We start from the raw sequence: 12,579 nt of genomic DNA, 5'->3' as shown, positions 1-12,579 counted from the left end.
CAAGAAAAAAAATATTCTGAATCTCAGAAGCCAGAACAGCAAGAGGGATCGCTGTGCAGTGAAAGCAGCAATCCCTCTTGCTGTTCTGGTTTCTGGGATAGCTGCGCAGCCTGCATTCGCTCCGTAAGACGCACACACATTTCCCCTTACTTTTTAGGAGGGGAAAAGGGAGTCTTATACAGCAAAAAATATTGTATATTAGCTCTATCTGAAATTTCATGCGTATCAGTTAATATCTTGACCCTGCTCCGCTGAACTGAAATTTCAGCCTTCGCGACATAGGAAAACAGCCAAGTAAACAGTTATTTTCATGGAGGAGGATCAAGATATTAACTGATATGCATGAAATTTCAGATATAGCTATATATTTTTTCCGGGGGTACAAAGTACCGGCACATCTTTCTTTTTCCTTTGTTTTGGTTAAAAATATGGCACTTAATGCAACAACCTCGTGGTGAGTACTGGCAGTGGCGTAGCGTGGGGGTGCAGGGGGGGCCGGCCGCACCGGGCGCAACATCTGGGGGGGGGCGCTCGCCGCCTCCGGAGTCGCCGAAGAGCCTCGGGCGCAGGCTGTAGCAGAGCCCCATGTCTCGCAGAACCAACGAGCTGTGCGCGCGTCCGGGCTGAAGGCGTCCGGCAGGCAGCGGCTCTCAGCGCTCACCGCGGTCCCCGCACATCAGGGCCACGGAGGGCGCGCCAGGCAGCCCCTCCTCACAGCCCCGCCGCCGCTGCTGCAGCTGCTGGGCCATGTTGCATTTTCCTCGCCTCTCTGCCCTCCTCCTCCTCTGGGCAAGCGGCGTTGTTTGGGCGGCAGCGCCAGCGGCAACTCGCCTCAGATCACCTGACACGGACCCGCCGCCGCTGCCGTGGCTACCTTACCGTAAATACCCCAGCCCAGGCAGCAGCAAGAAGAAGCTGGCAGCGGCAGCAGGTTAGGGGTTAGGGGCGCAAATTACTTGCCTTGCCCCGGGTGCTGACAACCCACGCTATGCCGCTGAGTACTGGCACCTATTTTTTCCTAGAAAAAAGAAAGCACTGCAACAGTTGAAGGCTCGACAGCAAGATATTGAACAGCAGCCTTATAGCGAAAAGCACTTTAAGGGAGAAAAAACACTTCAACCTACATAGCCTTTTAAAAAAAATAAAAATAAAAAATAAATCCAGCTGTTTATTTATACATTTTAAAATGAGAAGCGTTGCGTGAATGGCGATACAGTTTGTGGATGGAATGATGTTTTAAGTAGAGCGTATTTGCTAAGTGGGTGTTTGATGGGCGGGGTATAAATAATAAACATTATTATTATTATTTTTAGACAGCCAGTGTGGTTTTTGCCTGATGTTTTTTGGAAGTGGCATACATATTATTTTGGAAGCGATGGCGCCTCGTTGCGTTGGAAAACCGGGATTATTGGCAAAGCTGGAGATTTTTCTACTCGTCTGCACTCCAAGAGGGTGTTAAGATTTCTAATAATAATTTATTATTTATACCCTGCCCATCTGGCTGGGTCCCCCCAGCCACTCTGGGCGGCTTCCAACAAAACACTAAAATACAATAACCTATTAAACATTAAAAGCTTCCCTAAACAGGGCTGCCTTTTCCCTAAACATTTGGGATCCTTTTGGAGGAGAGGAATTGATCAGAGTTTGAGGGCCGAATGCTTCTCTGACTGGCCCCTGGGACATTCCTCACACCAGAGGATACAGAGAGCGCAGAAGCACTGAATTGCAATCCGTGAGTGTGCAGACGCGGGTTGCGAACGCTGCGTCCCGCACGGATCATGTTCGCAACCCGAACATCCACTGTACAGTGGTACCACGGGTTACATACGCTTCAGGTTACAGACTCCACTAACCCATTAATAGTGCTTCAGGTTAAGAACTTTGCTTCAGGATGAGAACAGAAATCGTGCTCCGGCGGCACAGCAGCAGCAGAAGGCCCCATTAGCTAAAGTGGTGCTTCAGGTTAAGAACAGTTTCAGGTTAAGAACAGGCCTCCGGAACAAATTAAGTACTTAACCCGAGGTACCACTGTACTATAAAATAAATAAGATGGAGTTGCATATGATAAAAAGTAAAATGGATATTTTTTTTCTTCCCTGCACCGATGATAGTCATTGTTTGGGTGGGGGGCTTTTATCCATTTCTGCAGTCACACAACCAGTCAATCAGTAGCTGAACTGCGTTCCACACAGTCACCAAAACAAATGAACTGAAAAAGCCTCAAAAACAAAAAACGGAAAATACCATATTTTTTGCTCTATAAGAGGCACCAGACCACAAGACGCACCTAGTTTTGGGAGGAGGAAAACAAGAAAAAAAATATTCTGAATCTCAGAAGCCAGAACAGCAAGAGGGATCGCTGCGCAGCGAAAGCAGCAATACCTCTTGCTGTTCTGGCTTCTGGGATAGCTGCACAGCCTGCATTCGCTCCATAAGACGCACACACATTTCCCCTTACTTTTTAGGAGGGAAAAAGGGAGTCTTATAGAGCAAAAAATACGGTAAATAGCAAAAACCAAAACTTAATCCGTTCCGGAAGTCCGTTGGACTTGCAAAATGTTTGGAAGCCGAGGCGCGGCTTCCGATTGGCGGAAACAACAGCCGACAGCCACGTCAGACGTCCGGCTTCCGAAAAACGTTCGAAAACCGGAACACTTCCTTCCGGGTTTTTGGATTTTGGGAACCCAGGTGGGCATTGGCACAACTTTGGCTCAGGCACTCACCACCAACTTCTGGCACGAAGGAGGATACCTGGGTCACGCGAAGCAGCGGGGGAAAAGTTTTTTACTAGTGCTGGTGTTTGGTCGAAGGCTGTCGGTCAAACATCCTCCAAGTGCGATAGTCTTTGGCGGTGAACATTGGAGTGTGGATGGTCAGGTGTGGCACATAGCCCGGCTTCCCCTTCAGCTCCTCGGGTCCGCGGTTGCGGTTGACCACTGGGAGAGAAGAGAGAAAACTGTAGATCTCAGGCAGTTCCTGGGGTGCAGAAGGTCCCAGATAGGCCCAGGAATGTCCCCGCCCCGAAACCTCAGAGATTCTCTGCAAAGAGGACCCCAGTGGCGGGACTATAGGAGGCAACATCTGATGTTTCCGTTGAAATCAGGTTCATGAGGACTCGGATGCTTTTGAATTGTGGTGCTGGAGGAGACTCTTGAGAGTCCCATGGACTGCAAGAAGATCCAACCTCTCCATTCTGAAGGAAATCAGCCCTGAGTGCTCACTGGAAGGACAGATCCTGAAGCTGAGGCTCCAAGACTTTGGCCACCTCACGGAAGAGAAGACTCCCTGGAAAAGACCCTGATGTTGGGAAGATGGAGGGCACAAGGAGAAGGGGACGACAGAGGACGAGATGGTGGGACAGTGTTTTCGAGGTTACCAGCATGAGTTTGACCAAACTGCGGGAGGCAGTGGAAAACAGGAGGGCCTGGCGTGCTCTGGTCCAGGGGGTCACGAAGAGGCAGACACGACTAAACAACTAAACAACTACTGACCGCTGTTTTGCTTCTTTAGCTTGGCCGGAGTGACCCGCGGGGAGTGGCGCCCCGACCAGCTGGGCAGCGGAGTAAATCAGCACCCCGGGAATTTTCCTTATCAGGCAGAACACACCCCTGAGTCTTAGGACTGCCAGTTTGCCACAACCTTGCCCACATATGCAGACAGGCAGGCAAAGCAAGCTGAGAAACAGACTGAGAAGGGAAAGAAGGGGTTGTTTTCCCCTAACCCCCACCCCATCACCACCAGGGAGGGTCACTTAAAAAACAGAGATCAGCAGGCACAACTTTAGCAAATTCAAGGACGATCTCCAGGAAACGGGGACGCCTGGAAACCTTTTAAACCCGCTGCCTTGCTCCAGAAAACGTCCCAGCCCCTCTCCCAGGTTCCCCCTCCTCCTTACCAAATTCCTTTCCGAGAATGGGTCTGTCCCTCCACATGAACGCTCCCCATCGCGTCTTAGGGCTCAAGTACTGGGCAGGGACAATGGGGTCGAAGCAACAGCTGTCTTGCAGATGTTGAGCGTAGGCTGGAAGAAAACAGAGGACACAGATTCGAGCCAACATTGTGCCGCTGCAGCAGAAAAGGCCGTCACTTTAATTTATTTCTCTCTCTCTCTTTGGCAGAGGTGGGGAGCCTTCAGATCCAGAAAGAGCCCATGTTCGGCCCACCAGCCATTTCCCTGAAACCACGGCCACCCGCCCCACACATGTGTCCGGTTTGGGCGAGATGGGGATGCACAAAAAGTTCGCCAAACCTTGCAGGAAGGAGCTAGCTGATGGACTAGGGCAGGCGTAGACAAATTCAGCCCTCCAGATGTTTTGGGACTACAGCACAACCTCTCCTGGTCTGCCCCGCGGAGAACCTTAAAGTCCACAAAGGACCACACCAAGTCGCAAGGTGGTTAGATTGGTCTCAAATTTGTTGTTGACAAAGGACAGCTAGACATATAGGTAAAGGGACCCCTGACCATTAGGTCCAGTCGCGGACGACTCTGGGGTTGCGGCACTCATCTCGCTTTATTGGCCGAGGGAGCCGGAGTACAGCTTCCGGGTCATGTGGCCAGCAGGACTAAGCCGCTTCTGGCGAACCAGAGCAGCGCACGGAAATGCCGTTTACCTTCCCGCTATAAAGCGGTACCTATTTATCTACTTGCACTTTTGACGTGCTTTTGAACTGCTAGGTTGGCAGGAGCAGGGACTGAGCAACGGGAGCTCACTCCATCACAGGGATTTGAACCGCCGACCTTCTGATCGGCAAGTCCTAGGCTCTGTGGTTTAACACACAGTGCCAACCGAGTCCCCCCCCCCCCATGAAAATAGGGACGTCCTATTCCATCCCCTCCAACGTTTCTCCCCTAAAAATATGGAAGTCCTATTCCATCCCCTCCAACGTTTCTCCCCTGAAAATAGGGACGCCCTATTCCATCCCCTCCAATGTTTCTCCCCTGAAAATAGGGACGTCCTATTCCATCCCCTCCAACGTTTCTCCCCTGAAAATAGGGACGTCCTCTTCCATCCCTTCCAACGTTTCTCCCCTGAAAATAGGGACGTCCTCTTCCATCCCCTCCAACGTTTCTCCCCTGAAAATAGGGACGTCCTCTTCCATCCCCTCCAACGTTTCTCCCCTGAAAATAGGGACGTCCTCTTCCATCCCCTCCAATGTTTCTCCCCTGAAAATAGGGACGTCCTATTCCATCCCCTCCAACGTTTCTCCCCTGAAAATAGGGACGCCCTATTCCATCCCCTCCAATGTTTCTCCCCTGAAAATAGGGACGTCCTATTCCATCCCCTCCAACGTTTCTCCCCTGAAAATAGGGACGTTCTCTTCCATCCCCTCCAATGTTTCTCCCCTGAAAATAGGGACGTCCTATTTCATCCCCTCCAACGTTTCTCCCCTGAAAATAGGGACGTCCTATTCCATCCCCTCCAACGTTTCTCCCCTAAAAATATGGAAGTCCTATTCCATCCCCTCCAACGTTTCTCCCCTGAAAATAGGGACGCCCTATTCCATCCCCTCCAATGTTTCTCCCCTGAAAATAGGGACGTCCTATTTCATCCCCTCCAACGTTTCTCCCCTGAAAATAGGGACGTCCTCTTCCATCCCCTCCAACGTTTCTCCCCTGAAAATAGGGACGTCCTATTTCATCCCCTCCAACGTTTCTCCCCTGAAAATAGGGACGTCCTATTCCATCCCCTCCAACGTTTCTCCCCTGAGAATAGGGACGTCCTATTTCATCCCCTCCAACGTTTCTCCCCTGAAAATAGGGACGTCCTCTTCCATCCCCTCCAATGTTTCTCCCCTGAAAATAGGGACGTCCTATTTCATCCCCTCCAACGTTTCTCCCCTGAAAATAGGGACGTCCTCTTCCATCCCCTCCAACGTTTCTCCCCTGAAAATAGGGACGTCCTATTCCATCCCTCCAACGTTTCTCCCCTGAAAATAGGGACGTCCTATTCCACCCCCTCCAACGTTTCTCCCCTGAAAATAGGGACGTCCTATTCCATCCCCTCCAATGTTTCTCCCCTGAAAATAGGGACGTCCTATTCCATCCCCTCCAATGTTTCTCCCCTGAAAATAGGGACGTCCTATTCCATCCCCTCCAACATTTCTCCAGTGAAACCCTAACCTTCTGATCGGCAAGCCCTAGGCTCTGTAGTTTAAACCACAGTGCCACCCGCGTCCCAGCTGGACATATAAACGACCCTATTACCTTCAGGAGCCGTGGGCCTCGTCAAAACTAAATCCAGCCCTTGTCTGAATCCCTGGTGAGCTGCAGGAACTACTGAGCTCAGTGGTCTGATTCGGAATAGGGCAAATTGTCCCTGCTCTTTTGAGTTCACAAATTCTTTGTTCTCCCTCCCACAAAAAAAACCAGAGTTGAGGAGGATTTTGCAGCAGGAGTTGGCGGCAATGGGAAAGATGGAGGGCACAAGGAGAAGGGGACGACAGAGGACGAGATGGTTGGACAGTGTTCTCAAAGCTACCAGCATGAGTTTGACCCAACTGCGGGAGGCAGTGGAAGACAGGAGTGCCTGGCATGCTCTGGTCCAGGGGGTCACCAAGAGGCGGACACCACTAAACGACTAAACAAGAACAACGACAAGGACCCAGGACCTTACCAGCTGGTAGATTCTTTTCTCTGTGGTCGTGCCACTTCTGCCAACGGTAGTAAGCTTCGCGGCCGACAGGGTCAGTGAGGGTGTACCAGGCGTTGCGGTTGTGGCTGTTGGTCAGCCCTGTATACCAGGTCTGGGGGATGGCGTCCCAGCCCATCGGGGTGTACTTCCAGCGAACGGCCTGGCGGAGGATGGGGGGGTTCCGCGGGCCCCTCAATGTCAGGTACTCATCGCTGCATCCAGGGAGAGGAAAGAAACATTAGCCGGGCACCCACAAAGGATCCATCAGTTCCACACTGTTGACGGAGAAATCTGGACAAGGTGGAACAGGATTGGACAAGGTGGAACAGGATGGAAGCCCTGAACAAAAGAGAACCCAAACTTTTATTAGCTGCTAATCCCCATGTTAAAACGAAAGGGACCCCTGACTATTAGGTCCAGTCGTGACCGAATCTGGGGTTGCGGCGCTCATCTCGCTTTATTGGTCAGGATAGATAGATAGATAGATAGATAGATAGATGGATGATATAGATGATAGGTAGGTAGATAGATAGATAGATGATATAGATGATAGATAGATAGATAGATAGATAGATAGATAGATGATAGATAGATACAGATGATAGATAGATGATAGATATAGTGCTTTTTCTTGGGGGACGCAGGGGGAAGCATACCCCAAAACATTTTGTGAATCTAAGTTTGGCCTCATTGAGGGGCAGTATTTTAATATGAGTAGGAAAATGAGAGTACCCCATAACATTTTTTTAAGAAAAAAAAGGCACTGTCTATATATACAGCGGTACCTTGGTTCTCAAACGCCTTGGTACTCAAACAACTTGGAACCCAAACTGAGGTCTGTCTTTTTTAGCTATTTATTTTGCAGTTCTGTTTCTGCAGCTCTTTTTCATTTTGCTTTTGTGGCTGTGCAGAACCCAGTTCAGCTACTGATTGCACGACTGATTGCGCGACTGCAGTACACTGTTTATTGCTTTCGTTTTATGGCTCAGTGGCCTCGTTAGATAGTAAAATCCATGTTCAATTGCTGTTTCAGGGGTTGTTTTTTAAAGTCTGGAACAGATTAATCCGTTTTCATTACTTTCTGTGGGAAAGTGCGCCTTGGGTTTGGAACGCTTTGGTTTTGGAATGGAACTGGCTTTCCGAAGGAGGCCTAGACTACAATTCTTTTAAGAAGAGCCAGTGTGTCCTAATGGTTAGAGTGTCAGGCTGTGACCCGGGAGAGGCGGATTCGAATTCCCACAAAGACGTGAAGCTCATTGGGTGACTCGGCCCAGGCACCATCTCTTAGCTTAAGCTACCTCACACGGTCATTAGGAGGATGAAATGGGGAGGGGAAGAACTATGAATGAACCTCTTCAGAAGATAAAAAGGTGCTATATAAATGCAATAAATGAAAATAATGTTGGGTTGCCCTATTTCAAAAAGTGAAAATCCAGATTTTTAATTTTTTTTGGGTTGTTGCAAGGATGAAATGGTGAGGAGGATGGGGGGGGAGCTTTCTGAGCTATTTTTTAAATAGGAAATTCCCCCCCCCAAAAAAAAAAAACCCAACAGTTCTGACATGAGTTGCCAGAGGCCTAGATTTTCCTGGACGTTTTAAAACGTTCAGAATTCCCGCCAGAACAGGTCTGGGAAATTTCGTTACGGCAGCCCTGTAACGACAAAATGCGCTCTTTGCGTGCTCAGAGGCACTTGCGTCTCAAATGCCCGGCAGCATTTAAAACGGGAGTCCCTGAACCCAGGAATCAAAACTGCTGATCCTTTAAGAGCTCGAACGAAATCCTGCAAAGCGAGCCCTGTTTTATAAAGCAGCGCTTCTGAGATTTATTAAGTTGTCAAAAAAAAATTTTTTTTTGCACCTTAATTGGGAAGAACAGAAGGGCAGGAGACAAAACACTCACCTGTACAGTGGCGTCGGGTAATCGGTCTCTAAGGAGACCTGGGGGACGTAGGGTCGGTTGAGCACCAGATCCCGATAGTTGAGACACTGGAGATCCATTTTGGGGCTGCAAGGAGCCACCTCCGACTCAGGTCCAGGCTGGTTTGCAAGAGGAGGGGACCAAGCTCAGTTTCCTCCATCATTGTTTGCTACACAAACCTTTCATGGCAACCATTCCCTTAGCAACGAAAGGCAGGCAGCCCGGGTCAAAGGGGGTGATGGCAAAAGATAACAGCCCTTAGGTGTGCCTGGAGGCGGTTGGAGGATGGATGGCGGCTAATAGATTGAGGTTGAATCCTGACAAGACAGAAGGACTGTTTTGGGGGGGACAGGGAGCGGGCAGGTGTGGAGGACTCCCTGGTCCTGAATGGGGTAACTGTGCCCCCGAAGGACCAGGTGCGCAGCCTGGGGGTCATTTTAGACTCACAGCTGTCCATGGAGGCACAGGTCAATTCTGCGTCCAGGGCAGCTCCATCTGGGACGCAGGATGAGACCCTCCCTGCCCACAGACTGTCTCTCCAGAGTGGTGCATGCTCTGGTTATCTCCCGCTTGGACTACTGCCATGCGCTCTACGTGGGGCTGCCTTTGAAGGTGACCCGGAAACTGCAACTAATCCAGAATGCAGCAGCCAGACTGGGGACTGGGAGCGGCCGCTGAGACAACACTGGTCTTGAAAGACCTACATTGGCTCCCAGGACGTTTCCTAGCACAATTCAAAGTGTTGGTGGTGACCTTTAAAGCCCTAAATGGCCCAATAGACCTGAAGGAGCGTCTGCACCCCCATCGTCCAGCCCGGACACTGAGGTCCAGCTCCGAGGGCCTTCTGGCGGTTCCCTCCCTGCGAGAAGTGAGGTTACAGGGAACCAGGCAGAGGGCCTTCTCAGTGGTGGCGCCCGCCCTGTGGAACGCCCTCCCACCAGATATCAAGGAGATAAAAAACTACCAGACTTTTAGAAGACATCTGAAGGCAGCCATGTTTAGGGAAGTTTTTAATGTTTTACTGTTTTAATATATATGTTGGGAGCCGTCCAGAGTGGCTAGGGAAACCCAGCCAGATGGGTGGGGTATAAATAATAAATTCTTATTATATATCATTATTATTACTCGGATGATCGCCAAATTCTGTGTACGGATCTGCAGGCACAGACCATCCCCTGACCCAAACTAGTTCGTTAAGAAAATCCCCAAACTCGGTTCCATGGGCGACCGGGTCATCTCTCTGTGGTAGCTTATCTAAACGCTTATCGCATTTATAAATTTTAAACTTATTGTTGTACGTTGTTTTAAATGTTTGCTTTCCTTCTGGGATTGTACCCCCAAGTGTGTTTTATAAGCTGGCCTCTGACCCTAATAATCTATAGGTAAAGGTAAAGGGACCCCTGACCATTAGGTCCAGTCGTGGCCGACTCTGGGGTTGCGGCGCTCATCTGGCTTTACTGGCCGAGGGAGCCGGCGTACAGCTTCCGGGTCATGTGGCCAGCAGGACTAAGCCGCTTCTGGCGAACCAGAGCAGCGCACAGAAACGGCGTTTACCTTCCCGCCAGAGCAGTACCTATTGATCTACTTGCACTTTGATGTGCTTTCAAACCGCTAGGTTGGCAGGAAAACTACCTATACAGTGGTGCCCTGCAAGACGAATGGCTCGCAAGACGAAAAACCTGCTATACGAAAGGGTTTTCCATTTTTCGAGGCGCTTCGCAAGACGAATTTCCCTATGGGCTTGCTTTGCAAGACAAAAATGGCTTGCGAGTCTTGCGATTTTTTTCGCTCCCCCCCCCTTTTCTAAGCCGCTTTGCCGATAATAGCTGCTTTGCCGCTAATAGCGCTAATCCGCTAATAGGGTTGCTTCGCAAGACGAAAAAACCGTAAGACGAAGAGACTCGTGGAATGGATTCTTTTCGTCTTGCGAGGCAGCACTGTATATCATTATTATTACTTGGTCGTCTCTGGGAAAGGAGAAGGCTGAGGAACAAAACCTACAGAAATCTGGAACAGAGTCTCTAAGGCGGTTGGATGGTGCCTTGTCCGCCTCTTTCTGGCAACTAAGCTGGTGCCAAACGTCTTGTTCTGTTTTCCTTTGGACCCCATCTTTGAGGCCAAGGGGGGTCTTGTCATCTGGGCAGCCCAGGAACCCGCAGACCCACGGCGCCTTGGGGAGATCACTTTGGGGCCGCTCTCACAGCGGTGTGGCTTCACCCCCAGAGGCGAACTCCATTGTCTCCCGAGACGGACAGATGCCGACACAGTAACAAAGCGAAACGAAGAAGAAAGGCAGAACTTGAGATGTCTCCATCTTCTCCTTTGGTGGAATCAAAAGAGCCGTCGTAGGCGCAGTTAGGCAAGCCCCTAGCTCCCACTTGCTCTCCGGGGACGGAGAGTCACAGCGCATGAAGAAACAGCAGCAGTGGACCTGAGAAAAGTTGCAGAATCATGGCCTGTCTGGTCCAGTATCCAACCCCGGTGCCCTGGACTGCTGGTACTTAGGCTCACGTCTACTCCGTAAGGGGCATCGCTAACAGGTAGTGGTGCCCTGGTTCTCAAACGCCGAAAACCCGGAAGCAAGTGTTCCCGTTTCTGAACGTTTTCCGGAAGCTGAACGTCCGACGCGGCTGTCAGCTATTGTTTCTGGGGCGCCTGCACCAAGCAGAAGCTGCGCCTTGGTTTCCAAACATTTCGGAAGTCAAACGGACTTCCGGAACGGATTAAGTTTGGCGCTTTTGTTTTTGCTATTTATTTTGCGTTTTTTAAAAAGGCTTTTTCAGTTCATTTGCTTCTGTGACTGTTTGGAACCCAGTTCAGCTACTGATTGTGTGACTGCGGAAATGGATAAAAGCCCCCCATCCAAACAATGACTATCATCAGTGCAGGGAAGAAAAAAATAATAATTTTGATTTCTACCATCTACAATACTGTCTTATTTATTTTATAGTACAGTACACTGATTATTGCTTTCAATTTATGGATCAATGGTCTCGTTAGATAGTAAAATCCCTGTTCAATTGCTATTTTAGGGGTTGTTTTTAAAAGTCTGGAACGGATTAATCCGTTTTGCATTGCTTTCTATGGGAAAGCGAGCCTTGGTTTTGGAACACTTTGGTTTCGGAACGGATTAAGTTTGAGAACCAAGGTACCACTGCTAAACCCCCTTTCCCCAGGCCACAAATTTCTTGTTCGCCTTGCTCCCCCACCCTCCCAAGGCAGAAAGTGACTTTGAACTCTTGTTTTGGGGGTGGACGAGAGAGGAGAGGGTTTAAATTCTATTCATGGTTCCTCCCTCTTTTGCCTCTGGCCCTGCCCACCACATCACATCTTCCTTGTACTAGGAGAGAGGCCACAGGCAGGCGCATAGCTGTCAATCGTCCCTTATTTGGCGGGAAAGTCCCTTATCCCAGCGCCGTGTCCCACTGCTGTCCCTTATTGATAATGTCCCTTAAATTTCCCGGGTTTCAAAGGAAGCAGCTCCTCTCCCTCCCTCTCTGCCAGCCAGGGAGGAGGGAGGCTCCAACTGTGTTGCTTGGCTGCGTTGCTCACCCAATAAGGAGTCTAAGAACGACTGGGGGGTGGAGCTTGCATGCCTTGTGTCGATCAAATCGGCTGCGTTCCCTGGGGACTCGCCTTTGCTCAGCGCTTCCCAGCGGAGAGGTGACGGTGATTTCCCTTGCTGCGTTCCCTTTGCCGGGTTGCTGCGCTGTGGGAACCACCGCTTGAGGCTTCGTTTGGCTGCTGGGTGACTAAAATCCCTGATTTTGGCTGCTGATCCCTTCTTTTCGAGGCTGCTGGTCCCTTATTTTCAAATCTGTAAGTTGACAGCTATGGGTAGGCGCAATTCACGAGCTGGGGTGTGAATATGCAACATTCCCCACCCCGCCTTACAAGGGGGAGCACCGGATCGCAGCAATTTGAGGAGGGGACAGGCGGGAGGGGGAAGGAAAGAGAATAAGCACCTTAAAATTCCCCACTTCCCCCAGCAAAGCTTTCGAAAAACACCACACGCTGTGGGCGAAGGC

General features: G+C 50.1%; 1 protein-coding gene across 1 annotated transcript; it reads right to left on the bottom strand.

Moving 5' to 3' along the window:
• Positions 1-2,766: 2,766 nt before the first annotated feature.
• Positions 2,767-8,724, bottom strand: TEKTIP1 (tektin bundle interacting protein 1). Its single transcript, XM_079961011.1, has 4 exons — positions 8,534-8,724; positions 6,615-6,844; positions 3,896-4,021; positions 2,767-2,936 (listed from the first exon to the last, which is right to left on the bottom strand). Exons 1-4 carry the CDS (start codon positions 8,629-8,631, stop codon positions 2,788-2,790), a joined length of 603 nt encoding a protein of 200 aa, XP_079817137.1. The 5' UTR covers positions 8,632-8,724; the 3' UTR covers positions 2,767-2,787.
• Between the last annotated feature and the right edge of the window lie 3,855 nt (positions 8,725-12,579).

This window comes from Podarcis cretensis (genome assembly GCF_951804945.1).
Source record: "Podarcis cretensis genome assembly, chromosome: 18".
Taxonomy (NCBI): Eukaryota; Metazoa; Chordata; class Lepidosauria; order Squamata; family Lacertidae; genus Podarcis; species Podarcis cretensis.
The sequence above is the reverse complement of the archived record's forward strand: the minus strand, read 5'-3'. Positions and strand labels throughout refer to the sequence as shown.

Coding starts and splice junctions, on each gene's coding strand:
- TEKTIP1 (XM_079961011.1), bottom strand. CDS start 8,631: ATGGATCTCCAGTGTCTCAACTATCGGGATCTGGTGCTCAACCGACCC. Junction 4,022..6,614: donor AGAAAAGAATCTACCAGCTG/GTAAGGTCCTGG, acceptor GTTTTCTTCCAG/CCTACGCTCAACATCTGCAA. Junction 2,937..3,895: donor CATTCTCGGAAAGGAATTTG/GTAAGGAGGAGG, acceptor CTTCTCTCCCAG/TGGTCAACCGCAACCGCGGA.